The sequence below is a fragment of the Panicum virgatum genome, chromosome 5N (assembly GCF_016808335.1).
Source record: "Panicum virgatum strain AP13 chromosome 5N, P.virgatum_v5, whole genome shotgun sequence".
In the NCBI taxonomy this organism is placed as follows: domain Eukaryota; kingdom Viridiplantae; phylum Streptophyta; class Magnoliopsida; order Poales; family Poaceae; genus Panicum; species Panicum virgatum.
Window position 1 is genome coordinate 60253712 of NC_053149.1, and position 25645 is coordinate 60279356.

Consider the following 25645-nt stretch of genomic DNA (forward strand, 5'->3'; position numbering starts at 1 on the left):
AAATCAATGGTTCTCAATCCTTTTTGTGTGATGTGCTTAACTCGATCCAACGGCCAATCTTTTTTGGATCATCCCTGGCTTCAACGCGTACCCTCCTCCCCATCCGCTCGCCCACCCCACACGCATGAACCATCCCAGGTTCGTCGCGGTTCGAATCCCAACAACGCTATCCTCCAATATTTTCTTTTTTTCCTCTCTCCTTTCTTTCTCCCTGCCGCGGCCGCGCGCCTGCGCGCCGCCGCCGCCACCTCAGGTGGCCCTTCCCTCGACAGCCCCGCCCCTATCCACGGCGCCTCCTGCGCGGTGGCCCGAGCTCCTCTCCCGGCGGTGGTGCTCCCCTCACGGCTGGCCCTCCTTGCGTGACCTCCTCCTCCTCGGTGACGTCCTCCCCTCTGAGCTCCAGCCCTCCCTAGCACAGCGCGACCTCCTCCCCGCGCTCCTCCTCTCCCGACCCCCGACCTCTATCGCCACATCTGGCACCGTGGTGGGCACATACGAGTACGGGTGGGTAGGCGGGGTCGGCAACGGCAGGCGCGGCGGCGTCGGCCTGCGGTGGCCATAGCAGGTGAGCAGGCCAAGGCAGTGGGGCAGGGCGACTCAACCACCCTGTTTTGCTGTTCTGCTCCAGCACTAGCCAACAGTGTTTTTCTCTCACACCACTCCAGCAGCAGTCTCCAGCCACCAACTAGCCAGTAGTGTTTTTCTCTCACACCACTCCAGCAGCAGCCTCCTGCACCAGCACAGCGAACATGGTGAATATCAAGAACGACTCCAGGTTCGAGGGACTCATCAAGATGGCGATCTGGTTGGATGGCTGCCTGATCTGCGGCTGCTTGTAGATTTTTTTTACTGAATTCCCTGTTGACGATTCCCTCCCCTATTCCACTTCTGCAGACTGCTGCTCTTTCAATCTCAAGACGATAAACCTGGGGGCCATCTGCACGCCCATCGACTGCAACATTGTTGATGCTTACTGACGATCAATTTCAAGCGTCAATTTAAGTAGAAAATTTTTAGAGTTTAAATATTTTATATACATTTTTATCTAAAATAAAGTAGAAATCCACTATGACTCTAGAAAATATGCAAACATAGAAAATGGGCTAAAGTGCAGGTTATGAGGACCTTATGATCACGGGAAAAATCGTCGACTAATCAGAGTACATAATTCAGACTCACATGGATCAAAGGGCCCACACAGGTCGGAGTCAAATCAGATATCCACATATATCTAAATGCCACAAAGGATCTTGATTTGTTATTATCAAATCAAAACACGACAAAAGTGAGATAACGAAATACTGGCTAACTAATCACTATTTTGCCAGAATATAAACTGATACCTAAATACTAAAGTTTCATATGAATCATCAAAATAGATTCTAATGAAAAACTTTGGTCAATCATTCTGAAGCATCGCATCAATACATGTAACATCTCAAAAATTTAACGAGACAAATCACTCGCTAAAAATCGTTTTCAAAACCTTTTTCAACGCTGAGCTCAAATCACTCCAAAATTCTTTTTCCGCCCGAGCTCCGAAATCATGTCCCGGTAATCAGCCGTCCCGACACCGGTGCCAATCCCTGTCCCGTCTCTCTTTTTCCCCGTTCAACGCACACCACGACGCCCGAATCAATCAGCATCCCCTCGTTGTTTCCGCCTCCTCTCGATCCACGTGCACATCATCGACCGGCCAAGCGTCGCAGCGCGCGCGTGGCCGACCGCCGCCGCGAATCACGCCGACCGCTCTCTCTCTCTCCATTTTTCTTTTTCCCTTTTTCCTTTGTTCTTTTTTTTCTCTTCTTTTTTCCTTTTCTTTCCCCCCTCATTCCCTTTCTTCCTTCTCCCTCCTTCTTCTTCCCCTACCGCGCACACGCTGCAAGCCGAGCAGAGCTCGGCAACGCCGAGCCCCACCGGCCGGCCACCTCCAGCCCCCCACTTGCGCTGCCTGCTCACCGTCCATCACCTGCACCGCCGTACCCCCTTGCCGTCTCGACGCCCGCGCAGAACAGCGCCGCCGGCCGCTCCACGCCGAGCTCGGCACGCCGAGCAGAGCACCATCGGCCACCGCCCCATCTCCACTTGCCTGACCACCCTCTGCGCCGCCCGTCCTCGCCACCACTACGCGCCACCGCCCAAACGTCGCCTCTGCGCCACCGCCGGTCCCGCCGCCATTAATCCCCGTCCTTGAGCCCACCGGCCACCGCCACCGCTCCCCGCCCCTCTCCTGCCTCTCCTCGCCTATAAATAGGCCCTCCACCTCGCCCTCAAGCTCCATGACCACCACCGCCACCCCTAGCCCCCTCCTCGACCTTGCAGTGCCACCGCCACGCGCAGCTCCGCCCGCCTCCGCCGGCCACCGTCTCCCGTGTTGGCTAGTCAGATCTAGCTAAGGTGGGTAATGGCTTTGTTGGGATCTGCACCGACACTAAGGTGATCGTGCTGTGGTACCCCGCTTGTGGGTAAAGTTGCACATCTCTGCAGAGTTAAAAACCTATTCGAATAGCCGTGCCCACGGTACTGGGCGAGTTACAGTTTGGTCACATAACTAGTGTTTCTTCTTGGGATGGTTGGGATGGCGTGAGTTGTTTTGGTAAGGTGTCCGGCAGCTAAGACGTGTGCTACGGCGGATGAGGAGTCCGGTAGCAACTTTTAAAATCTTGGATCCTGTGTGGATCAACCCCACCGGCTATAAAAGAATTGTTTTGAGAAAAACTCTGTTTCAAAATAAACCCTTGCACGTGTTAAAATCAGCTTTCCGCAAATTAAACCTGAGCCTTATCCTTGATTCATCCTGTGCATATATTCTATTTATACACCCCCTCCGTGGGTGTGGTTGGACTTGCTGAGTATGTTGGTACTCACCCTTGCTTAATTTTTACAGAGGAAGATCCAGATTTTGTTCCCGAGGACGTTGAGTAGGGGTTTCGTTCTGCACCCAACTCTGCTTGCAGTGTTGGCTCTGTTCAGGATGCTTTCGCTGGCGCGATACTCTGAGCCGGAGCTGGATCCCATGTGGATCGTGCTTTGGTGTATCACCGTAGCCTTTTTAATTCTTGTTATTGTCTGTCTTTAGTGTCCATCTCCTCTGAGGATTGTACGGTGATGTACCATCAGATGTAATAAATGTGTATCAGCCTCCTGGGACTGATATTTGTATCACATTTAAGTCACCTCTTATGAGGGGACGCTTCAGGTGGTATAAGAGCTGTAAGTTGGCCGTAGGACGTGACCCCTAGGATCGAGACTCTTTTTCTAAGCCTTTCCACATTAGAACTTCCCTTGCTTAACCCTTTTTCCACACAAACACTCACCACTGACTCTTGCCTGTTCCAGATGGCTGACAACAGATGGAGTAACGAAATCTGCTTCCCAGAGCCTGGCCTCCCTAATTTATTGCTACTCAGTCTGGAACGCATCGGAGTTGTGGACACACCGGAGTACATCTATCGGGAGTACGACTCCAGGGGCACCCTTCGGTGTGACATGATGATCTTCGTGGAAAAGAGCACTCGCTACCCTGACGTGGAACCCTGGATCATCTCCACCACTGGCTTTCGCTTCCCTGACACCTACCGAAAGGCCTCCCAAAAAGCCCTGCGACGTCTGCGTGTAGTGTACAAACATCATCTTCAGCGGACTCCTATGGGATATTTTCCACCTACTGGAGGAAGAGGACGCTCATGGATTGCCCAGATGAGAGGACTTGGGAGAGAAGAAGAAGAACTAGAGGATACGGTCTCCCACCTATCCATCTACCTCACCGTCTTGGACCAACTCTACTGCGAACAGGCGACACAACTGAAATACCAAATCTGCAGGGCAGAAAAGGCAATCCAAGAGATGGAGTCACAATGGATAAGAGCCGTACAAACCGAGAATTCCCTAGCCACTCTCCAAGCCCATTGGCAAAACCACAAGGCTCGCAGAGGAGTAGGTGGATGGTTAGAAGAACCCGAAGAAATCCATTGGGATAAGGGTACTCAGACCGAAGATGAGGTGTTGGAGCAGTGTCTTCCACCAAAAAAGCACCCTATCCAGATCGAGGAAGAGTCCCCATGATAGGAGAGTAGTACACCTAAGCTAGAGCCGCTATCCTAATAATCGTGTATCCATGGAAAATGTACCCCACCCTGTTGTAATAATGAGAATCATCTATTCCCTTGTACCCAAGTATTTATGCAAAGCTTGTTCACCCTATCTTTGTTTTCAGATGGTTGAGGAAGGATGGACCCAGGGTGTTTGTCAAGCTGCACCTGGCCTCCCCAGCCTTTTGATCAATGCCCTGGAAAGCCTTGGTGTTTCGGAACGCCCAAGGTACTACAGCGGGGAGTACGAGCATCATGGTACCCTCTGGTGCAGGGTAATCCTGGTCATCACCAAAAGTGACCGCTACCCCGACATCCAGCCATGGCGAGTGACCACCACCGGGTTTAGGTACCAAGACACCTATCCCTTGGCCGTAAGAAAGGTGCTCCGTTACCTATGCCGGATTTTTGAGGGACACCTCACCCCCACACCGATGAGGTTGTTTCCTCCGGCCATCAGAACCCCAGTTTGGGAGGCTCGCATGAGAAGCCTGGAATGGCGCCGCCCTGAAGAGGACCCCCTGTACCAAGTGGCTACTTACCTAGCCTCCTTGGATCAGCTCTTTGACGAGCAAGCTAGCATCCTGAGGGAGCAGACCCATCGGGCCGAGCAAGCAGAGCTCGCGATTAGAATGCATCAAATTCGGGTGGCTCAAGCCGAGGCAAGAGCCACAGCCGCGGTCAGTAGTGAAGCGGTTGCCCAGGAGAGCCTCAGGCAGGCCCGGGATCTGCGTATATAGGAATGGACCAGAAGTGGAACTCCAGTCCCGGCAATTGGAGAAACCCATGTCCTACTTGGGACGCCCATCATAGGATGGGGACCACTTTTGGGGACCCCACAAGCCCCACCCGAGAACCCTGAAGGGCCTACTGCCGCAGTTGAAGGAGAAACTGTTGGGCAACCCCTGGAACACAGAAACCCAGAGAACGGCGAGCAATGACTGCTCATTCCCCTGGAGGCACACTCCGAAGAAGGCTCGCCACGCGAGTAGCATGTCCCGAAGCCACCCTAGAGAGAACCTACTCAAACCATTGAGTCTGCCTAAGTGCTAGTGACCGTCAAGGGATGAAGCCGCGTGGTCCGAAGTTAGAGTTGTGCCCCCCTTCTTTTGGAGTTGTGTACTCGGACATGTAGTACGCATTTTGGCCTTGCCCCAGCATTGTACCCCCCTTGTAGTAATGAAGTTGTTTGTGCTTGTTGCTTGCTAGTCTGTGTGTTTGGCAGGAGGTGGATTCCGCCTTTTTAAAAATACGAACTAAATAACTAAAACATCACTTAATCCTAATCCCAGTCTCACAAAGACTCTATCCAATCTACAAATGGCTTCCCGACACGGTTCAAGAGCCTCCCGCAGTCGGAACTCTGCAGCCCCTGGCGCAGAAGGACCGCAAAATGGGCACGGACAGGACCCTCTCAGAGAACAGGAAGTGAACCAGAACGAAGGAGGAAACCAAGGAGAAGTTCCACTGCCACCACCTCCACCTGTTAGATACCTGGCACAGGCGGTAAACAATCAGACCCTCATACTGGAAGCCCTGGCCAATGCCCTCATCAATAAGCGGCCACAAAAGCAGACCATGAATGACAAGTTGACAGCCTTCCTGAGAACCAAGCCACCCACCTTTGCCGGATCCAGCAACCCCTTGGAGGCAGATGACTGGCTGCGTGTGATCAAAAGGAAGCTTGAGCCATTCGAATGCCAAGACCGAGACAAAGTTCTTCTGGCTGCTCACCAACTCACCGGAACTGCCTTAGTTTGGTGGGAGAATTACTGTGCCGCTGCCGAAGATGCCACCACCATCACTTGGAACAAATTTGTGAAAGAATTCCGCCGCTACCATATCCCCGCAGCCACCATGAAGCGCAAGGCGGATGAGTTCCGTGCACCACAACAAGGGAGCATGTCTGTGGAAGAATACACCTACCAGTTCAGGGAACTTGCCCGCTATGCACCAAAGGAAGTGGATAAGGATGAAAAGAAGCAAGACATGTTCAAGAAGGGATTAAGCCCAGAACTCCGGACCTTGCTTACCCCTCAGATATACCCGGACTTCAATACTATGATGAACATGGCCATTCTCACAGAAAGGGCCAAAGCTGAAGAAAGGAAAGAGAACAAGCGTAAGTTCCTGGAAAGCAAGGCCCGCCAGCAGAACCGCTTCCAGAGACCAAGAAGCTCCAGCTATACTGCACCAGGATCTCAGGCCCCAATGCAGTATAGGACCCAGTCCCAACTGACAGGCTCCCAGGCCCCCAACACACAGTTCAGGAACCAGAACACCATTAAAGCCCCGCAGAACATTGCTAGTCAAGTCACCACCAACAACAACAATGCTAGGGCCTGCTTCAACTGCCGTGAAACAGGGCATTACATTGCCAACTGCCCCTATGCCAAAAACAAGCCTGCTGCATCAGCCTTCTCCAACTCGGTGAATGGACCTAGGCCACCGGTGTTCGGAGCCAACCGTGTCCCTGTCGGCAGCAACAACAAGGGCAATAACAACAGCCAACAACCTTATGGATGAGCCCGCGTCAACCACATCAACACACAGGAGGCTCAGGGTGCACAAGGAGTGGTACTTGGTGAGTTTCTAGTCAGCTCAACTCTGGCAACAGTGTTATTTGATTCTGGAGCATCACACTCATTCATATCGTCAAGCTTTGTGGATAAGCACCCCTATTAACCCTAACGCCTGGAGGTGACATCAAGTGTCAACTAGGTTGTTTACGGGTAAGGATAAATTTAAGTGGGGGTAGAATTTCTAGCAGACCTAGTAGTACTTAAGTCTAAGGGAATAGATGTGATACTTGGAATGGACTGGTTAAACCTACACAATGGCCTCATAGGTTGTGCTGACAAGGTAGTACACTTAACAAACTCGGATGGAACGCAAGTGACCTGCCATACTCGGGGAAGTGGACCAGACCCAATGGTTTTCAGTATGGATGGGAAATCCCTAGAAGGAGTTCCAGTTGTGAATGAATACCCTGATGTTTTCCCGGAAGAACTCCCCGGAATGCCACCCGATAGAGATATAGAGTTTGTCATAGAACTTATCCCCGGAACCTCTCCTATTGCCAAGAGACCCTATAGGATGGCAGCCTCAGAACTAGCGGAGCTAAATAAACAACTAGAAGAGTTACAACGAAGTGGTTTTATCAGGCCTAGTTCATCCCCATGGGGAGCCCCAGTCCTATTTGTCAAGAAGAAGGATGGGAGTATGAGGTTGTGTGTAGATTACCGTGCACTGAATGAGGTTACCATCAAGAATAAGTACCCCCTCCCCAAGATTGATGATCTTTTTGATCAGCTAAAAGGAGCCAAGTACTTCTCCAAGATCGATCTGAGGTCAGTATATTATCAGCTTAAGATTAAGGAAAGTGACATTCCAAAGACAGCTTTTGTCACCCGTTATGGGCAGTTTGAGTTTACTGTGATGTCTTTTGGACTCACTAATGCACCTGCTTATTTTATGAACCTCATGAATAAGGTGTTTATGGATGAGTTAGATAAGTTTGTCGTAGTTTTTATCGACGACATACTTATTTACTCCAAAAGTGCTCATGAACATGAACAACACCTCAGAGTGGTTCTGGAAAAGCTAAGAGCACATAAGGTTTATGCCAAATTCAGCAAGTGTGAATTTTGGCTTGAGAAAGTAGCCTTCCTTGGCCATATTTTGACCGCAGAAGGAGTAGCATTGGACCCCGAGAAAATTGAGGCAGTTTCCAACTGGCAGCAACCGACCAATGTTAGTGAAATCAGAAGCTTCCTTGGACTAGCTGGATATTACCAGAGGTTCATTGAAGGATTTTCCAAGATAGCCCGGCCCATGACGGAACTGCTCAAGAAGGATAAGAAATTCACCTGGACGGAGTCATGTGAAAGAAGTTTCCAAGAATTGAAGAAAAGATTGACGACCGCCCCAGTACTAACTCTACCGGACATTCATCGGGATTTTGTCATTTACTGTGATGCATCCCGACAAGGTTTAGGGTGTGTCCTTATGCAAGATGGGAAAGTGGTTGCATATGCTTCCTGTCAGCTCAGGCCTCATGAGTAGAATTACCCGACACATGATTTGGAGTTGGCAGCCGTAGTTCATGCCCTCAAAATTTGGAGGCACTACCTGATTGGGAACAAGTGTGAAACATACACGGATCATAAGAGCCTGAAATATATCTTCACTTAACCAGATCTAAACCTCAGGCAGAGAAGATGGTTAGAACTGGTCAAGGATTATAATGTGGAAATTCACTACCACCCTGGCAAAGCTAACGTGGTAGCTGATGCCTTAAGCCGGAAACCTCACAATCAACTTAGGCCCAAGAATGTCCATTTACAGGAAGAAATGGCACAGCTAAATGTGCACATCATTCCTCAAGGATCTCACAGCAAGTTAAGTGTTCAGCCTACCTTGGAAGAAGAAATTAGAAAGGCCCAAGGTTCACACCAGGATTTAATAAAAATCCGTAAGCACACGGGAGAAAATAAGTCCCCGGATTTTAGAGTGGATGACAAAGAAACCTTATGGTATAAGAACAGGATTTGCATGCCTAAGAAAGGAAAATTCCGGGACATTATCATGGACGAAGCCCATAACTCGGCATACTCCATCCACCACGGAGCTACGAAAATGTATTTGGATTTAAAACAAAAGTATTGGTGGAATGGAATGAAGTCAGACATTGCCCAGTTCGTTGCCCATTGTGACACATGTCAGAGGATTAAGGCTGAGCATCAGAAGCCAGCAGGATTACTACAAACGCTAGCTATCCCAGTTTGGAAATATGATGAGATAGGAATGGATTTTGTGGTAGGATTGCCCAAGACCCAGAAAGGTTACGATTCCATTTGGGTAATAGTGGACCGGCTCACCAAAGTCGCTCACTTCCTACCCGTACGGACCAACTATGGTGGAGAAAAGCTAGCCCAGCTCTACGTGGATAATATAGTAAAGCTGCATGGTGTGCCTAGTAGAATCATTTCAGATCGAGGGACCCAGTTCACCTCCAAGTTTTGGAAAATTCTGCATAAGGCCATGGGGACCAAATTGGATTTTAGTTCGGCCTATCACCCGCAGACTGATGGACAGACTGAAAGGGTAAACCAAATTATAGAAGATATGTTAAGGGCATGTGTCCTTACCTATGGTAAAGATTGGGAACAAAGTTTACCATATGCGGAGTTCTCATACAACAACAGTTATCAGGCAAGCCCAGGCATGTCGCCATTTGAGGCTTTCTATGGAAGAAAGTGCAGGACCCCTTTGATGTGGTCAGAAGTAGGAGAGCGTACACTAACCGGACCAGCTCTCGTAAAAGAGGCAGAAGAACATGTGGTTGAGATCAGAGAGAAGCTAAAGGCAGCCCAATCACGGTAGAAAAGTTATGCAGACAAGCGAAGAAGAGAATTATGTTTTGAGGTTGGAGATTTTGTATACCATAAGGTCTCTCCGATTCGAGGGACTCGGAGATTTCAAGTTCAAGGAAAATTAGCTCCCCGGTATATTGGACCATACCGAGTGGTAAAAAGAGTTGGAACGGTAGCATACCATATTCAACTACCAGAAAAATGTCAGATATACACCAAGTGTTTCATGTCTCTCAGTTAAGAAAATGTTTAAGAGTGCCTGAAGAGGAAATAGTGCCAGTAGAAACCATTGATCTGCAAACGGACCTTCGGTACCAAGAAGTGCCAGTTAAAATTCTGGATACCATTACCAAAAGGACAAGGAACTCCGAGGTACGGATTTGCAGAGTCCAATGGAGTAGAAGAAGTTACTTGGGAACGCGAAGATGCGTTAAAGAAGGAATTTCCCCATCTGTTCAGAGGACATGGAGTAGACATGGAGTTGAAGAAGCTACTTGACATCGAGGACGAGATTCATTTTAAGTGGGGTAGGTTTGTAGCATCCCAAAAATTTACCGAGACAAATCACTCGCTAAAAATCATTTTCAAAACCTTTTTCAACACTGAGCTCAAATCACTCCAAAATTCTTTTTCCGCCCGAGCTCCCGAAATCATGTCCCGACAATCAGCCGTCCCGACACCAGTAACAATCCCTGTCCCGTCTCTCTTTTTCCCCATTCCCCGCACATCATGACGCCCGAATCAATCAGCGTCCCCTCCTTGTTTCCACCTCCTCTTAATCCGCCTGCACTTCGTCGACCGGCCGAGCGTCGCAACGTGCGCGTGGCCGACCGCCGCCGAGAATCGCGCCGACCGCTCTCTCTCCATTTTTCTTTTTCCCTTTTCCCTTTTTCCTTTTTTTCTCTTCTTATTTTTTCCTTTTCTTTCCCCCCTCCTTCCCTATCTTCCTTCTCCCTCCTCATTCTCTCCCTGCCGCGCACACGCTGCACGCCGAGCGGAGCTCGGCAGCGTCGAGCCCCACCGGCCGGCCACCTCCAGCCCCCCATTTGCCCTGCCTGCTCACCGTCCATCACCTGCACCGCCGTACCCCCTTGCCGCTTCGACGCCCGCGCAGCACAGTGCCGCCGGCCGCTCCACGCCGAGCAGAGCACCACCGGCCACAGCCCCCTCTCCACTTGCCCGACCACCCTCTGCACCGCCCGTCCTCGCCACCACTACGCGCCACCGCCCAAACATTGCCTCTGCTCCACCGCCGGTCCCGCCGCCATTAATTGCCGTCCTTGAGCCCGCCGGCCACCGCCACCGCTCCCCGCCCCTCCCCTGCCTCTCCTCGCCTATAAATAGGCCCTCCACCTCGCCCTCAATCTCCACGACCACCGCCGCCGCCCCTAGCCCCCTCCCCGGCCCTGCAGTGCCACCGCCACGCGCAGCTCCGCCCACCTCCGCCGGCCGCCGTTGCCCCGCCTCCTCGCACCGCCCCCGCCCGAGGTGAGAGGGGGAATCACTTCCCCTCGTCGCCCTCCCCCTTTTACCCCTCCTCCTGGCCGCCGCCATGCCCTGGAGGGCCGCCGCCGAGCGCCGCCGGCGCCCTGCCCCTCCCCTACTCTGTTTCATGGGAGAGGAACGGGAGGGAGGTTGAAGAAGGGCTATTTTGCCCAAAGGCCCCTCCCTTCCTATTCTTTTAAAAACCCTCCCCTCTTAAGTCCTTTTCCAAATAAACCCTCCATGTTTCCCCTATTTAAGAAATAACCCCTCCCCTATATAAACATAATCTCAAATAGGTCCCTGCTACTTTCCAGAATACTTTGGATATTTTTAGAAATTCGAACCAAATCCTTTCACACTTGAGAATATTTACAAAGAAGCCCCTCTCTTATTCCTTTTAATGAATAAGCCCCTCCACTATATAAAATATTTGGGGAAATTTGTGTGTAGGACACTCTGAAAGAGTGGTTTTGTGTGAGGCACATCCTGAAAACTGAATTTGTCTCCAACACATCGTGAAATTGCAATTTTGTCTCCAACACACCACGCCAAGTATATTAATCATTTTTAGCTGAGTGAAGGTGTAAAAAGACCATTTTACCCTCGGGCCCACATGTCATCTTCTTCCCCCTCTGACAGGCCACCGCCGGCACTCCCCCGCGCCCGCTCCAGCACATCGACCGCCGCCGCTAGCCTGCGCCGCCGCCCCTCGACACCAGTCCGCGCCGCCGCTAGCCCGCGCTGCTGCCGCCCCTTGACCCGGCGCGCGCGGAGGCCGGGGCACGGGGGCTCCAGCTACGAGACCCCGCCGCGAGGGACCGGCAGCCGCGAGCTGGAGCTCCCCTGCTCCACCGCGCAGCTCGCGCTCGGCCCCCCCGCGCCCGTTGAGGATGGAGAGGAGGGGAGCGAGGCGCCGCCGGCCATCCGCGCGCGCTCGGCCATCCGCCGGCCGAGCTCGAGGCAGGGCCCCCGCGCGCGCTCTGCTGGCCCGGCCGCCGCCGCCGCCGAGCTCGAGCGCGCGCGGGCGCGGACTCAATTCCGCCAGGGGAGCGCGGCGAGGACGCGCAGTGAGGCCCCGCACGGAGGGGGAGGGAGCTTGAATCGCTGCTCGCCGGCGAATCGAACGATTCCTCCGCCGAATCGGCCTCCAGCACCTCCGCGCCGAGCTCGGCTCCACCTCCAGCACCACCCGCCTCCCAACACCTCCGCGTCGAGCTCGCATCCGTCTCCAGCACTGCCCGCGAACGTACCCGGCGGCGAAGCTCCCCAGGCGCAGCCGCGACGGCGCTCATTCGCGGCCGCCGAGCTCTCCACGTGCAGTGACCCAAGGCGGCGGTTGAGCTCCCTCGCGCCCGGCGGCGGTGCTCCCCGGCGCTGCTCAGCACTCTCGCGCGAAGAGTCTCGTAGCTGGAGCTCACGGGCATCGGCGCCATCTCGTCGCCGTCGTCGTGGTCGTCGAAGTCCATGGCCGGCGTCGGCCAGCAGCAGAAGCGGCCGGTGGCAGGTGTTTCTTGTGCCTGGCCTGTGAGCCGCGGCGGCACAGGCAAGCAACGGCGAGCCGCGGCCGTGCAGGCGGGCAAGGGGACGGCGGCGAGCCACGGCGGAATGGGCAGGCGAGCAGACCGGCACGCAGCTTGGGCCTGCTGAGGGCAATATGGTCTTTTCGCCTTTTATCTGAGCTACAAACATTTACATTATTCGGTGCGGTGTGCTGCACACCAAGCCACTTTTTCATGGTGTGTGAGGAACAAAATCGGCATTGGTAGTGTGCTTGGTACAAATCCACTTTTTGGCAGTGTCCCACACACAAATTTCCCAAATATTTATGAGTAGGTCCCTACCTAAATTCTAGAGTAGCCCAAACCTTTTTCCAAAATTATAATCAAGTCCTTCCACCCTCAAAACTATTTACAAATAGGCCCTCGGATCCCTAATTAGCCCCTAAACCCCTCTTTGGTCTATCATTTCATGTGCCAAAAATCCTCCGTTTGCCCCAAAACTTTGTCATGCCATTTCTAATATAATTTTGGCCGTACCATTAGAGAACCACCGAAAAATATTACTCCTATCTCCATATCTTAATTTTTTCCCTATTCGAGCTCAACGGTAAAACCTTTATTTCTTTTTCTTTATTGTGTGCTTGTTTTTGTGTGCCGTAGATCATGGTGTGAACGAGGGTGAACCCGTCGACGAGCAGTACCGCGAGCAGGTGTGCGAGGACTAGTACCATGATCCCGAACCCGAAGGACAGTACCTCGATCAGTACTTTCCGGAAGGCTTTGTGAACGACAAGTTCAATCCCATCCTTTGATGCATATTTTGTCCCAGTTTTATAAATTCAACCTATTGGTCTGTTTTACAAAACTGCATATGCTTTTACTGCTGGAAACATGGTTGGATAGCCACCCCTTGACTTGTTATAACCATTCCTTGACCACCTAGATTGATGTCTACATATGATTCGTTCTATGTGGATATTAATCATTGTTAGAATTGCTTAGGACCTTATACTCGTTCTACTACACATCAAATATGATTGTTTATAAAGGAAAATGTGTGAGTGTGTGGGGAGGGAAAGGGTGGATTGTTGGAAAATAAAAGAGAGACATGTTTAGATGAGATGGATGGTGATTCCTGTGTGGGACGACGAATGGTGTGCTCGTACCTGTGTGGTTGAGCAAGGTTGGGAGATATCCATCTTGTCACCATTAAGGACCGAGTTGATATGTCATCTTGCCTGACTCCACTATCGTGCAAACCACTCGACCGTTGTGTGTGGCAACGGCTTAGCATAAACCCCACTAGTTAGTCTGATAGTCATCAGGAGAGCTGAGAGCAACGGGTGATCAAGGTGAAGGGATAAGCCCTGTGTGACTTATGCCCCGGTTAAACCTCGGTGATAGGTCCAAGACCCCTTGGTGGATCCAGTGTTGGCTAGTCAGATCTAGCTAAGGTGGGTAATGGCTTTGTTGGGATCTGCACCAACACTAAGGTGATCGTGCTGTGGTACCCCGCTTGTGGGTAAAGTTGCACACCTCTGCAGAGTTAAAAACATATTCGAATAGCTGTGCCCATGGTACTGGACGAGTTACAGTTTGGTCACATAGCTAGTGTTTCTTCTGGGGATGGATGGGATGGCGTGAGTTGTTTTGGTAAGGTGTCCGGCAGCTGTGACGTGTGCTACGGCGGATGAGGAGTCCGGTAGCAACTTTTAAAATCTTGGATCCTGTGTGGATCAACCCCACCGGCTATAAAAGAATTGTTTTGAGAAAAACTCTGTTTCAAAATAAACCCTTGCACGTGTTAAAATCAGCTTTCCGCAAATTAAACCCGAGGCTTATCCTTGATTCATCCTGTGCATATATTTTATTTATACCCCCCTCCGTGGGTGTGGTTGGACTTGCTGAGTACGTTGGTACTCACCCTTGCTTAATTTTTAAAGAGGAAGATCCAGATTTTGTTCCCGAGGACGATGAGTAGGGGTTTCGTTCTGCACCCAACTCTGCCTGCGGTGTTGGCCCTGTTCAGGATGCTTTCGCTGGCGTGATACTCTGAGCCCGAGCTGGATCCCATGTGGATCGTGCTTTGGTGTATCATCGTAGTCTTTTTACTTCTTGTTATTGTCTGTCTCGAGTGTCCACCTCCTCGGAGGATTGTACGGTGATGTACCATCTGATATAATAAATGTGTATCAGCCTCCTGGGACTGATATTTGTATCACATTTAAGTCACCTCTTATGAGGGGACGCTTCAATACATGACTTCTACGAATGATTAAATTATGATTCACCTATGATTGAACATTATCTATAAATGATAACTAAGACATATGGCATAGCTAGAACAAGATGCCATTGGACGTGAATTAAGAATATCTTTAGATATTTTCAAGGCACAATTGATCTTGGCTTTAGCCAAGACAAAGCTATTGTTGGTCACACTGGCACGGGCTAGATGTCTAATCCCCATAATGCTAGACCTTAAACAGATTTTGCAATTTTACATTGTGGAACAACTACATCTTGGAAGTCATCAAAGCTGACTCTTGTAGTTATATTCAAGAATTATTCTGAAATAATTATATTATATGAAGCTTCACATGAATGCATATGGCTTCACAGAAGGATCAACCACATACAATAATCATGTGGCATTGGCTCAATCACAAACCAATAATTATTTATGAAGATAATTCGCCTTGCATTTGTACAAAGGAATGCAAGCTATATAAAGGGCAATATCACAAAATGCATTGCTCCTAACTATTTTATGGGGAAATAGAAAGCTTGCAAACTAAAACATGATATTTGCAAAGCTCAGGGGGAGATTCTCTTTGAATCATAACCAATTCAACCAACCATAATCATCAGATTATATAATTATACTCTTTTCCTAAATGAGTTTTCCTATCAAGGTTTTTCTCATATATATATACATATATATACATATATATATATACATACATATATATACATACATATATATACATACATATATATACATACATATATATACATACATATATATACATATGTTTAAGGAGTCAATATTTTATGTCGTATCTCTAGTTTTCCCCACCGGGAGTTTTAAAGAGATATTCAAGACATATTAGATATATCATATCTTCTGTTTTCTCGTTAGAGTTTTTAAGAAGATATTCAAGATATTATTTCTCCTCATATTTTCCCATCAGGTTTTTGGGGGAGAATTAGTTCAAATATGATCCATAGATCATAATACATTCAAACTTGTTTATGAGTTTTTCCTTTCGAGATAGTTTGCAATCAATGATATCCCATATCATTTTCTCCTTATATTTTCCCACTAGGTTTTAAAGGAGTTTTAGTGGAATACCAACACATATGTGTCATATCAACATTTTCTCCTATTTTCCCAAAAGGGTTTAAGGAGTTTTTCACATGACATATACATACATCTCCTGATTTTTCCCATAGGGGGTTTCAAAAAGTTTTTCGATTGATTACAAGACCACAAGAAGATCAAATTGATTACAAGATCACAAGAATAACAAATTGGTCAAAGGGGAGTGTTATGAAGCAAATAATTAGTGATCAATTCTATAATTACTTTATTAATTAGATTGATGACATAATTATGATGTCATTAGGTGGTTACTAGTTACATGAAAGGGTCACTCCCGAAGGGGCATGTCCCTTCGGGAGTAGACATCTTTTCCCCCTTTACATATAAAAGGAGTGGTCTAAACCATCAGTCAAATAATCAATCATTCCACTCATTCTACTCTTTCACTTTCACTCTCAACAAGTTTGAGCTTATTTATAGATAGGTCAAAGTTGTGGCACTGCAATGTGAAATGTTCAAATGCAATTAACGTTTCAAAACAGAAACACTTCTTATTTTCACAAAATATATATAATCTCCTTATGGCTATTTTTTGAAAATACTCTTCAAGATATTAATGCAACATGTCTGATTTTGGTCAGAATACAAACAAAAGATCAGCTACACCATATCTTATATAGAGGTCATAATTTTTCTACATAGAACGGGCATGCGCACAATATGCTGGTGCTCCCAAGTATTTATGTAGGGCTGATCCTATTCAAAAATTGAAGTCATAGCTGAATAACAAATACAACTATAGCATAAATGAAAGCCACTTGTCTAGGAACAACTGTATTTTGACATATATATTACTTATTAGGACTCCATAGCACAAATAATTTTATTCAAATTTAGCCTGCACAATAATGATTCCAACGAGAAGGAAAATTACACAAGTATAGCCATAATGGAACTTTGTATCTCTTATTTTTGTTCTAAGTGCAGTGCTCAAAATTCAAAATATTATGATAGTTCCTTCAAAAAGTACAAGAATACTATATTGCCATCTGCATGTTTAACCCTAGTTATGCCACATCCGCAAAGGAATCGTGAATTGTGATTCGGGCTGCAACCGGAATTCGCACTGTCTTTTCACCATTGTACCAAGTAATGCTGCCAAATGTGTAATCCCCTTGTAACCTCCACATAGGTGATATCTTGACTTGAAATGTATGAACTTTGTTTGCAGCATTGAATACAAGAACAGACGGCTCAACTTCAATCTTGACTCCAGCTGGGCTCTCTATTGCAGCGTGGTATACTGCATCGACCTCGCCTACATTTGTGACCGTTCTCGGTATGCTGACTGGATACCTCAGGTTTGGAACCGAGATAGATGGCAGGTTTAGGAAATACCCTGGTACATATGTTACATTGCAGCTTGCAGATATCTTCGTGATGGTGCAACCAAAGAAGTGGTTGTAATCATTCGGATCGATGTCATAAATCAGGCCAGGATCGGCTGCTCTGTTAGGGTTGATGTGCCCACCTCCATAGTCAAATGGGTCAGCGACCTTTCGAGGCAATCCTTCCGCTAGTATCGGCATTCCGCGTTCATCAGTTACAAACGCTTTGCAATGCAAAAAGAAACAGAGGTAAGACACTAGACACATGTAACACTGACGACTCAATTAGCCATGATTTTAGAAGTCACTCTCTTCATCTTAAAATATAAGGCATTTTGCTTTGTTTTTAGTCAAAATAGTCTAAGTTTAACTAAATTAATAGAAAAGAATATTAATATCTAACACATCAAATAGATAGACTATGAATAATGGATCTATTTGTTCTTATTTGGTATTCAAAATATTATTACTCTTTTCTATAAACTTGGTCAAATTTAGAACAGTTAATATAGGACAAATCAAAGTATCTTACATTTCAGAATGGAGGGAGTATAACACTGACAATGACAAATTCCCTGTCTAGCTGATATGAAAAGCTAGTGCACCTGCCGAGAATTGCCCTTAAACTCTTCAAAAGCTGTGGTTGGTCTAATTACCTGTGGTGACGATGGCGGATTTCAGTGCAGCAGGAGACCAATTTGGATGCAGAGCTTTCAGCAGGGCGATGATGCCACTGACGTGAGGGGTAGCCATTGATGTCCCTGACATAATTTCATAGGAGTCTCGCACTGCTGCTAAGATGCTGGCTCCAGGTGCCGCTATGTCAGGCTGTTGAGGAACCAAGAGCGGAGTGAGATGGCAGGTCATGGGCTCATGGCTTACGAGTGCACAGTGCCCAGCGTTACATTCAACTCTAGGTACCTTAATGATATCAGCGTAGTCGGGTGATGGGCCTCTCGACGAGAATGACGCCACTTTTGGTGCCAGGATGTCTTTACCTGTAATGCTTCGGGCCGGTTCAATCTTTGCCATGGGAGAGCTGCTTGAAAGTTGAAAAAACCATAAATTCATCCGAGAAAACGTTCAGCTCGTTACAGAGCATGATCGAGAGCTTCTAATGTGCAGTATAAGGCCTGATCAGGATTCTGAAAGTGATATACCTGCCCGCCTTGATGTATTTTGTGATTTTTTTACCGGTTTCAATGTCCACAAGGACACATGGCATGCCTACAAATTCTTGCAGAAGGTCAGTCGTATATTGAACGAAAATAAGACCAGAGCCCCCACCATTTCGGACGTTTTGAAATACTTGTCCGATTATTGCAGACGGTCCTTTCACCCTTGGTGAATTTGGTGTTGCACAAAGCACAATTTTCCCTTTCACATCTGTACCGTTCAGAGCATCCTCCGTGCATCTGACCACACAAGGCAAAAAAAAAAAACAAAGTTCAATTGCAGGTCAGCTTCTGAATCTTTTATGGCACATCTACAGAAAATCAACTAAAATTAATGATTTTACATACAGGCCTCCGTATGCGAGACTTCTGAAAATGCTCCTGGATGAGTTCTTCCCTTGGTAGTAGAGAGATTGTCCCTGCAAAACGAATAGAATATGATCAAGGCAAGAAACCATTGCAGGTTTGCGGCTCTTCAGAGCTTGTAGTGATCACGACCCATACCACAATCTGCTGCTTGTTTCCCAGCGTGATCACGGTCGGAAACGACCGATCGATTTTGCTCGCCGCGACGGTGATGACCCAAGGAGATGTGTTCTCAACAGTCTGCGGACTAGGCCCGTCGTTCCCGGCCGCGTACACGACAGTGATCCCCTTCTGAACCGCGTGTAGGGCGCCGAACGAGTTGTCACTGAATCCACTGACTGAAAGTGAGAGCACGTCCACTCCGTCGTGTATCGCATCATCGATGGCCGCGAGCAGCGCAGCGTCTTGGCCATCGACACCCCGCCAGAGGGCTTTATAGACGGCGATGCGAGCGTGGGGCGCACCGCCTCGCGCGACGCCAGCGGCGAGGCCATGGAAGCTGGCGCCCTCCACGACAGAGCCTGCTGCGGTGGAGGCCGTGTGCGTGCCGTGGCCATGCTTGTCCCGCGGTGAGAGGTAGTCGACCTTCTTGAGCTCCTCCTCGTCCAGCCCGGCGCTGTAGAACCGTGCGCCGATGATCTTGCGGCTGCAGTTGTTGCGGTCCCAGCCCTGGCCGACTTGGCACTTTCCTCTCCACCGAGACGGCACGGGCCCGTACCCTTCGTCGCTGAAGCTTCTCGACTCCGGCCAGATACCTGTATCAACAACTCCGATGATTATGTCTTCTCCATATCTTCCTTTATTGAGCAGGTCATTGGGCATTTGGTAGTTCATGTCGAGGAAGTCCCAGCTTCGAGTGGTCGCCGCCCTGCATCTTCTGCTGGGATGGACACTGATGACATCCGGGAAGTCTGCAGAGAACAAAGGCGCAAAGGCGTCACAGATGTTGCTAGCCGCGGAACAAATTAAAGCGACCACGGAACTGAGGAGCACGTGACGTGACATGGTCCTCGTTGTTTGAGCAGGAAGGTTGAGAGGCCTGACCTGCAAGCTGCTTAGCTTGGTCTTCAGTAAGCATGGCTGCGAAGCCTGAGAAGCCATGCTTGTAGTTGTGAATCATCGAAGCCAAAGAATCCTCCATGCTGAAAGTTGACGAGTGTACACACGAAAACACAATTAATCTCTTGTGTGGGCATGTGGCTAAAATTTCCACTTATCAGCTTGCATGTCATTCTTCTCAAAGTTAATCTTGAGAAAAATCAGCAAGTAACAAGCACGGCCTAACTGGAACGAGGCTACGTACCTTCCAAGAACATTGCTGAGTAGATCATGGTGCGAAGCGATGACATCATTCGGATGCCCATGTTTCACATCTCCTAGGTAGACGATATAAAGCTGCAAATGCCGGAGCAGAATAGGATTTGGATTACAGAAACATCTCTTCAAGCTACTGATGTCATCTCTCTCTATCTCTGGCTAGTGATGAAAGAAGCGTTGTTAGCAGGCATGCTTACTCTGCGAGATCCTCCATGTACTCCCAGAAACAGCATGCAAAAGCAAAGCAGTAGTGCTGAGGCTAGAGGGCCACGTGATGAAGAATAGAGTCCCATGTTTTCCGTGCTGTGTGTTGTTGATTGATGCCATTAGGGCAGGTATTTATACACAAAGTATGAAGGTTGTGTATTCTCTTGGTCAACAACAGAAATAGTCAGAGAATTATTAACACCTTGTAATCTGGTGTTACGCCGCCCTTTCCTTTCCTCTTTCTTGCAACAAATACACATTGTTTTATGGGAACAACACGTTAACTCAGTGGTTCCTTTTCATCCTTGACAGTATACACCAACAAATGAAGAAACAGTCAAAAACGAAGAATCAGCCAGCGGTAATTCCCAAGTCCCAACCCGAAAGGAACACAGGTTCAAATAAGAATGCAAGCGGGTGTCCAACGTTGTTTGCTAGGTCAAATTGTTAATTACTAGTCTATCAACCCGTGCTACAGCACGGGCTAATTAGAATTAATATAAAAATAAGGTCAATAATTATAATTATCTATCTCTTGCTATTTTTCATCTATTAATTTTTTAACATATACTCTAAAATATATATTTATCATTATCTAGTTACAATAGATTTCATTTTGTATTACACCTAAGTATGTATTCGATATATATTTAGTTGAACTATTTGTTTGCGAATTGGTATTCTTACCTCTTCCATCATATATGAATATATAGTGACATATATCATGGGTATTATTTTTATATAAACAATAATATAAATAATATATTATAATGATAGAAATAGTAATTTAAAATTTTATATTAGTGCACTTTAATGTTTTATTATAATTATATAATTTAGATTCATATTTAAGAATAATTTAATTTGTAGTAATAATGACATAATTGGATAATTTATATGCAAATTTAGGGGGTATTTACATTATATGGCATATGTGGGTGCTGTGTGTTGTTGATTGATGCCATACTTATAATGGCAGAGACGAGTAATTTAGATATATATTTAGGGGTTTATTTTAATTTATTTTTATAATGGCAGAGGTGGGTAATTTATTAGGAAAGATAATAGATCTGATGGTTATTATAATGGGTTAATTGGTTCTGTGCCATTACAATTTGGCAAGTTCGGAGATCTGCCATTACAATTCGCATAATCAGGTACGTGCCATTACAATTCTCACTCTTCCGGGCTGACACCATTTTGTACGTCTGGCGCGACGTTGGGCCCATCTGCAGGGTATCGTATACCCCCCTCTCTTCCGTATGTCCCATTTTGCCCCCGCCTGAAGCGATAAGGCCGGCTCCCACCGTACGTCGTCTTCCTCCTCCGTTTTCTCCTCCGTACCCCCTCCTGCTTCTCCGTCGCCGTCGCCGTTGCCTACCCGCTCTCCGGCGACAGCTTCAATGAGGGTGAGCGAGGGTGGCAGTCCGCACCTGGCCTCATCCGGGTCAACCCCTAGCATGGACGGGAAATGGCTCCGCCTGGTAGATTGCCCCAACTGCAAGTGTCGTTTGATCTTCATTCGGAGCAAGCAACCGGAAATGTTTAATCAGCTGTTCTTCAAGTGCCCCTACAATGTGCGGGTGAGTTCGTTTGATTTCATTGCATCTCTCCTTTGCTTGAACTCCCCCCCCCCCAATTTCTTCTCTGAGCTAGGGTTTGGGTACTGTATAGGGAGACCCCAACATGTGGATGGATCAGGTCTGAGCGTCAATACGAGGCTTACTTGCGCATGATGGATGAGCAGAGGGAGAAACTGAAGTAGCATTATGGTGAAATTGAGGATCTTGCAGAAGCCAGGAGCACTGACCTTGTTTGTGAGTTGAAGGAGCAGTTTGGTCAGTTAAAGAACCAGCAGGAAGAACTGAAGGAGCAAGTTGACCAGGCTTTAGCTGACATTTGGGACTTGAAGATGCAGATTAATGAGGTGTAGCTGCAGCTGTATGAGGGGAAGAAGATCTGGGAAATGGGGTGGTCATTTGTTTCTATTGTGTGTGTAGCTGCTCTGTTTGGCATGTTGGTGACAATGGTGTTGAAGTGAACTGTGTGACAATGTTGTGTTGATGGGTTAGATGCCAACAAGTTGTATGTTGTTGGATGCTTTTGGTAGTGACAATGTTGTGTAAATAGATGGCAATGTGGTCATGTTGGATGCTTTTGCAGTGACAATGCTACAATGCAGTGACTACCCTTGGTGTAAGGCTGGCTTGATGTAATGCAGTGACTATGGAATGCACTGACTATGGTTTAAGTATGTGAAATGCTTATGAAATGTGTTAGCAATGTTTCTGTACAGCTCATGTTGGAATGTTGCCACTTTATGAAAAAATCTGCTGACTTGACATGCACTTAAATTTCACTAAAATTTGGCAGCAAGTAACACAATGGAACATAAATAAGCAGATGCAACATTACATTCCAAGTTCTCAAGTTCACAGCATGACTTGACATAACAAACTTCTCAAGTTCACAGCTAACAAGTTCACAGACTTGACCAAAGCATGACTTGACAAAAGACAAGTTCACAGCATTACTTCACAAAAGACAAGTTCACAGCCTTGCTAACAGACAAATTACATTCCAAAAGTCTTGCTAACAGCCAAGCTTCAAGCTTCGACTCTGACCAAATGCTTCAAGTGTTGAGCCAAACTTTTAGACTCCTGACAACACATGGAGCAGGAGCTGCTTCAGCTTGCTTCTGTTTCTTCTTGGCTGGGGTCTTCTTCTTCTTGGGGGTCTTCTTCCTCTTGGGGCTTTTCTTCTTGGGGGTCTTCTTTTTCTTCTGAGATGGCCCAGCCATGTCATCAGTAGCAGGCCTCTTCCTACAAGTTGCCAATTGACAGTTGTGGTTATGGTACTTCTATTTTGTAAAGCAAAAAATGGCCAAGTTAGTTTGTTTACCTCTTTGGTGTTGCAGTTTCCCCATCTTCTCCAACTACTGACATCTGGCATGTCTTAGCAAAGTGACCAAATTCTTTGCATCTGCTACATTTCACCTTCTTTTTTGTAGCATTTTTCTCTAGGCAGCCCCTGATCCTCACTTTCCTTGGCCTTCCTGCAGATCTTCCCAACAAAGGAGCGTAGACTTTGAATCCAAGGTCCACAGCTGGCCACTGTGACCTGTCTGGCAATGCTTCAACTCTACCCTCATAAGCAGACCTAAACCTTGCAACTGAATAATACTCATGCACATAATCCCCAATGTTGACACCTCTGTTGGACAATATCCAAGCCAATGCATGTCTGCAGGGTTTGCCTGTTATTTGCCACTCTCTGCATGAACATTTTTGGTTTTTAAGATCTACAGAATGCCTTCTTGTGTTGTTCCACCTGTCAATTAGTGTCACCTCTGCAATGTCATCATCACTCCTCACAATCTTGACAACCTGCAAGTTCTTGCTTATTGTGTTCAATTCCTTAAGGACATTGGGCAATATGCCATCTTCCATCTGTCTACCAATTTGTTTTCTAAGGTACCTCTTCTCCATGAACAATTCTCTCAAACCATCTACCAACTCATGCAGCAACAGGCCTTTCAAATGCCTTATCTGTGCATTGAAACTCTCAGAAACATTATTTGTTAAGTAATCACATTTTCTAGTTTCTGAGAATCCACTTCTGTACCAAATCCTATTATGGTCTCTCTCAAGGTATTCTATAGCATCTGGAGCAACATCATTTATTTTCTTCATGTGCCACTTGAACATGTACTCAGTGTAGCTTCTTGCAGCTGGATACAAGTGCTCAGTGAATACATCACCTTGATAATGCTTCATGAAGTTGCCATAGAGATGCCTCATGCACTCTCTGTACTCAGCTGTTGGAAACACATCACCTACTATTGTTTCAAGGCCTTTACAAGCATCTGTACATATGACAAGGCCTTCTGGTGTCCCAACAGCCCTCTGTAACTGAAGCATGAACCAAGTCCAGTTCTCCTCTGTTTCTAAATCAAATACAGCATATGCTAAGTGATACAACCAGTTGTGCCCATCCACAGCAGTTGCAGAAGCCAACTGACCAGTGTATTTACCATTCAACTTGGTGGCATCAACCCCTATATACGGTCTACAACCAGCTAAGAACCCATCTACACACGACTTCAATGCTACAAAAATCCTCTTGAAGTGCATCTTCTTATTCTTCCTTTCCAAATCAATTTCAATAATACTACCAGGTGAACTTAATTCCATCTGTGCTTTCCAATTGAACAATAATTGAAAACTCTCCTCATATTTACCATGAACTTGCTCTAGTGCAAGTTTCAGACCTGACCATGCCTTGGAGTACTTCAGCTTGATGCCATAGTCCTGCTCCACCTTTTCTTTTGCATCCTTTGCACCCTTGCTAGGGTTATGCTTGACCCACTCAGACAGCCTGTCTACAACCCAGCTCTGAGTAGCCATTTTGCTCTCCCTAAGCTTTGTAGTTGGACAATTGTGCTCAGCAGGTAGGACATTAATCTGCATTAAGAAATATTAAATAAGAAATAATGTAATCAGAACAACAAACATGTAATTATGGAAGCCTAACCAACAGAATCATGTAATGACAAACAAAAAATGAAACATTTACCTCAACTATGTTTTTATCCCAAACAGTAGAAGCATGTATACGCCATGGGCATCCCTGATGAGCACACTTGGCAATGAATCTGGTAGGATCTGTCTTCAGGTCTCTGAACTCAAAACCCCTTCTAACAACATAATGTCTAATTGCTTTTCTGAAGGTCACAATATCAGGGAACAAGGCACCCTTCTCAATATTTGGATGTTCAGGATCATGAATCACATTGAACTCTTGTGGATCTGCATCAGTGACCTCTGCCTCAAGAGGCACACCTCCTTCAGCAGCAGGCCCATTTTCATTAGATTCATGCCATGCAGAAGTGGTATGTGCATGAGATTCAGGTGGATGTGCATTTGTTTCTGTTGGCTCAGCAGCACCATTGTCAGTGCCTGCTGCTGAAGATGGTGGCACAGGCATGTATATGTGCTCATCATCTACACCAACATATTCCTCCTCATTATCAAATAGGTCTGGCTCTACTGCATCTGCCTCCTTAGCTGCAGTCCCTTGTGAATTTGCCACTTTGGATGCAGACGCTCCAGTTTGGTTAGCAAGTTCAAACTCATCAGGTGGGATAACACATAAAGGCTCTAATTCATCTGTTAGGACAACTTCTGCAATTTTAGAGTTGTCAAGGATGGCTACAACCAAATGGCAACGCATCTCCGACTTATACATTTCAAACAAATCACGCATTTGAAACTCTTCTGTTAATCTAATATCCTCATCCAATCTCTTGTGAAAAAACCAGACTGTGGCCGACTGGTTTGGTGCCCAATTCACCTCAGTTTGCAGACATTTCATCAGCAATTCAACCGTGTATGAGCCAAACTCCACATCACACTTAA

General features: G+C 47.1%; 2 protein-coding genes across 2 annotated transcripts; both read right to left on the bottom strand.

The window, feature by feature from the left end:
- Positions 1-16688: 16688 nt before the first annotated feature.
- Positions 16689-20315, bottom strand: LOC120676874 (subtilisin-like protease SBT3.7). The gene is made up of 9 exons (XM_039958207.1): positions 20219-20315; positions 20008-20099; positions 19749-19846; positions 18843-19615; positions 18687-18757; positions 18324-18578; positions 18085-18202; positions 17820-17991; positions 16689-17387 (listed from the first exon to the last, which is right to left on the bottom strand). Exons 1-9 carry the CDS (start codon positions 20312-20314, stop codon positions 16843-16845), a joined length of 2220 nt encoding a protein of 739 aa, XP_039814141.1. The 5' UTR covers position 20315; the 3' UTR covers positions 16689-16842.
- Positions 20316-22718: 2403 nt separating this feature from the next.
- Positions 22719-24769, bottom strand: LOC120676873. The gene is made up of 2 exons (XM_039958206.1): positions 23130-24769; positions 22719-23050 (listed from the first exon to the last, which is right to left on the bottom strand). Exons 1-2 carry the CDS (start codon positions 24695-24697, stop codon positions 22861-22863), a joined length of 1758 nt encoding a protein of 585 aa, XP_039814140.1. The 5' UTR covers positions 24698-24769; the 3' UTR covers positions 22719-22860.
- Between the last annotated feature and the right edge of the window lie 876 nt (positions 24770-25645).

Coding starts and splice junctions, on each gene's coding strand:
- LOC120676873 (XM_039958206.1), bottom strand. CDS start 24,697: ATGCAGATTAATGTCCTACCTGCTGAGCACAATTGTCCAACTACAAAG. Junction 23,051..23,129: donor GAAACTGCAACACCAAAGAG/GTAAACAAACTA, acceptor GGCAACTTGTAG/GAAGAGGCCTGCTACTGATG.
- LOC120676874 (XM_039958207.1), bottom strand. CDS start 20,314: ATGGGACTCTATTCTTCATCACGTGGCCCTCTAGCCTCAGCACTACTG. Junction 19,616..19,748: donor CCAAGCTAAGCAGCTTGCAG/GTCAGGCCTCTC, acceptor TGTTCTCTGCAG/ACTTCCCGGATGTCATCAGT. Junction 18,203..18,323: donor AAATACATCAAGGCGGGCAG/GTATATCACTTT, acceptor ACTTTCAAGCAG/CTCTCCCATGGCAAAGATTG.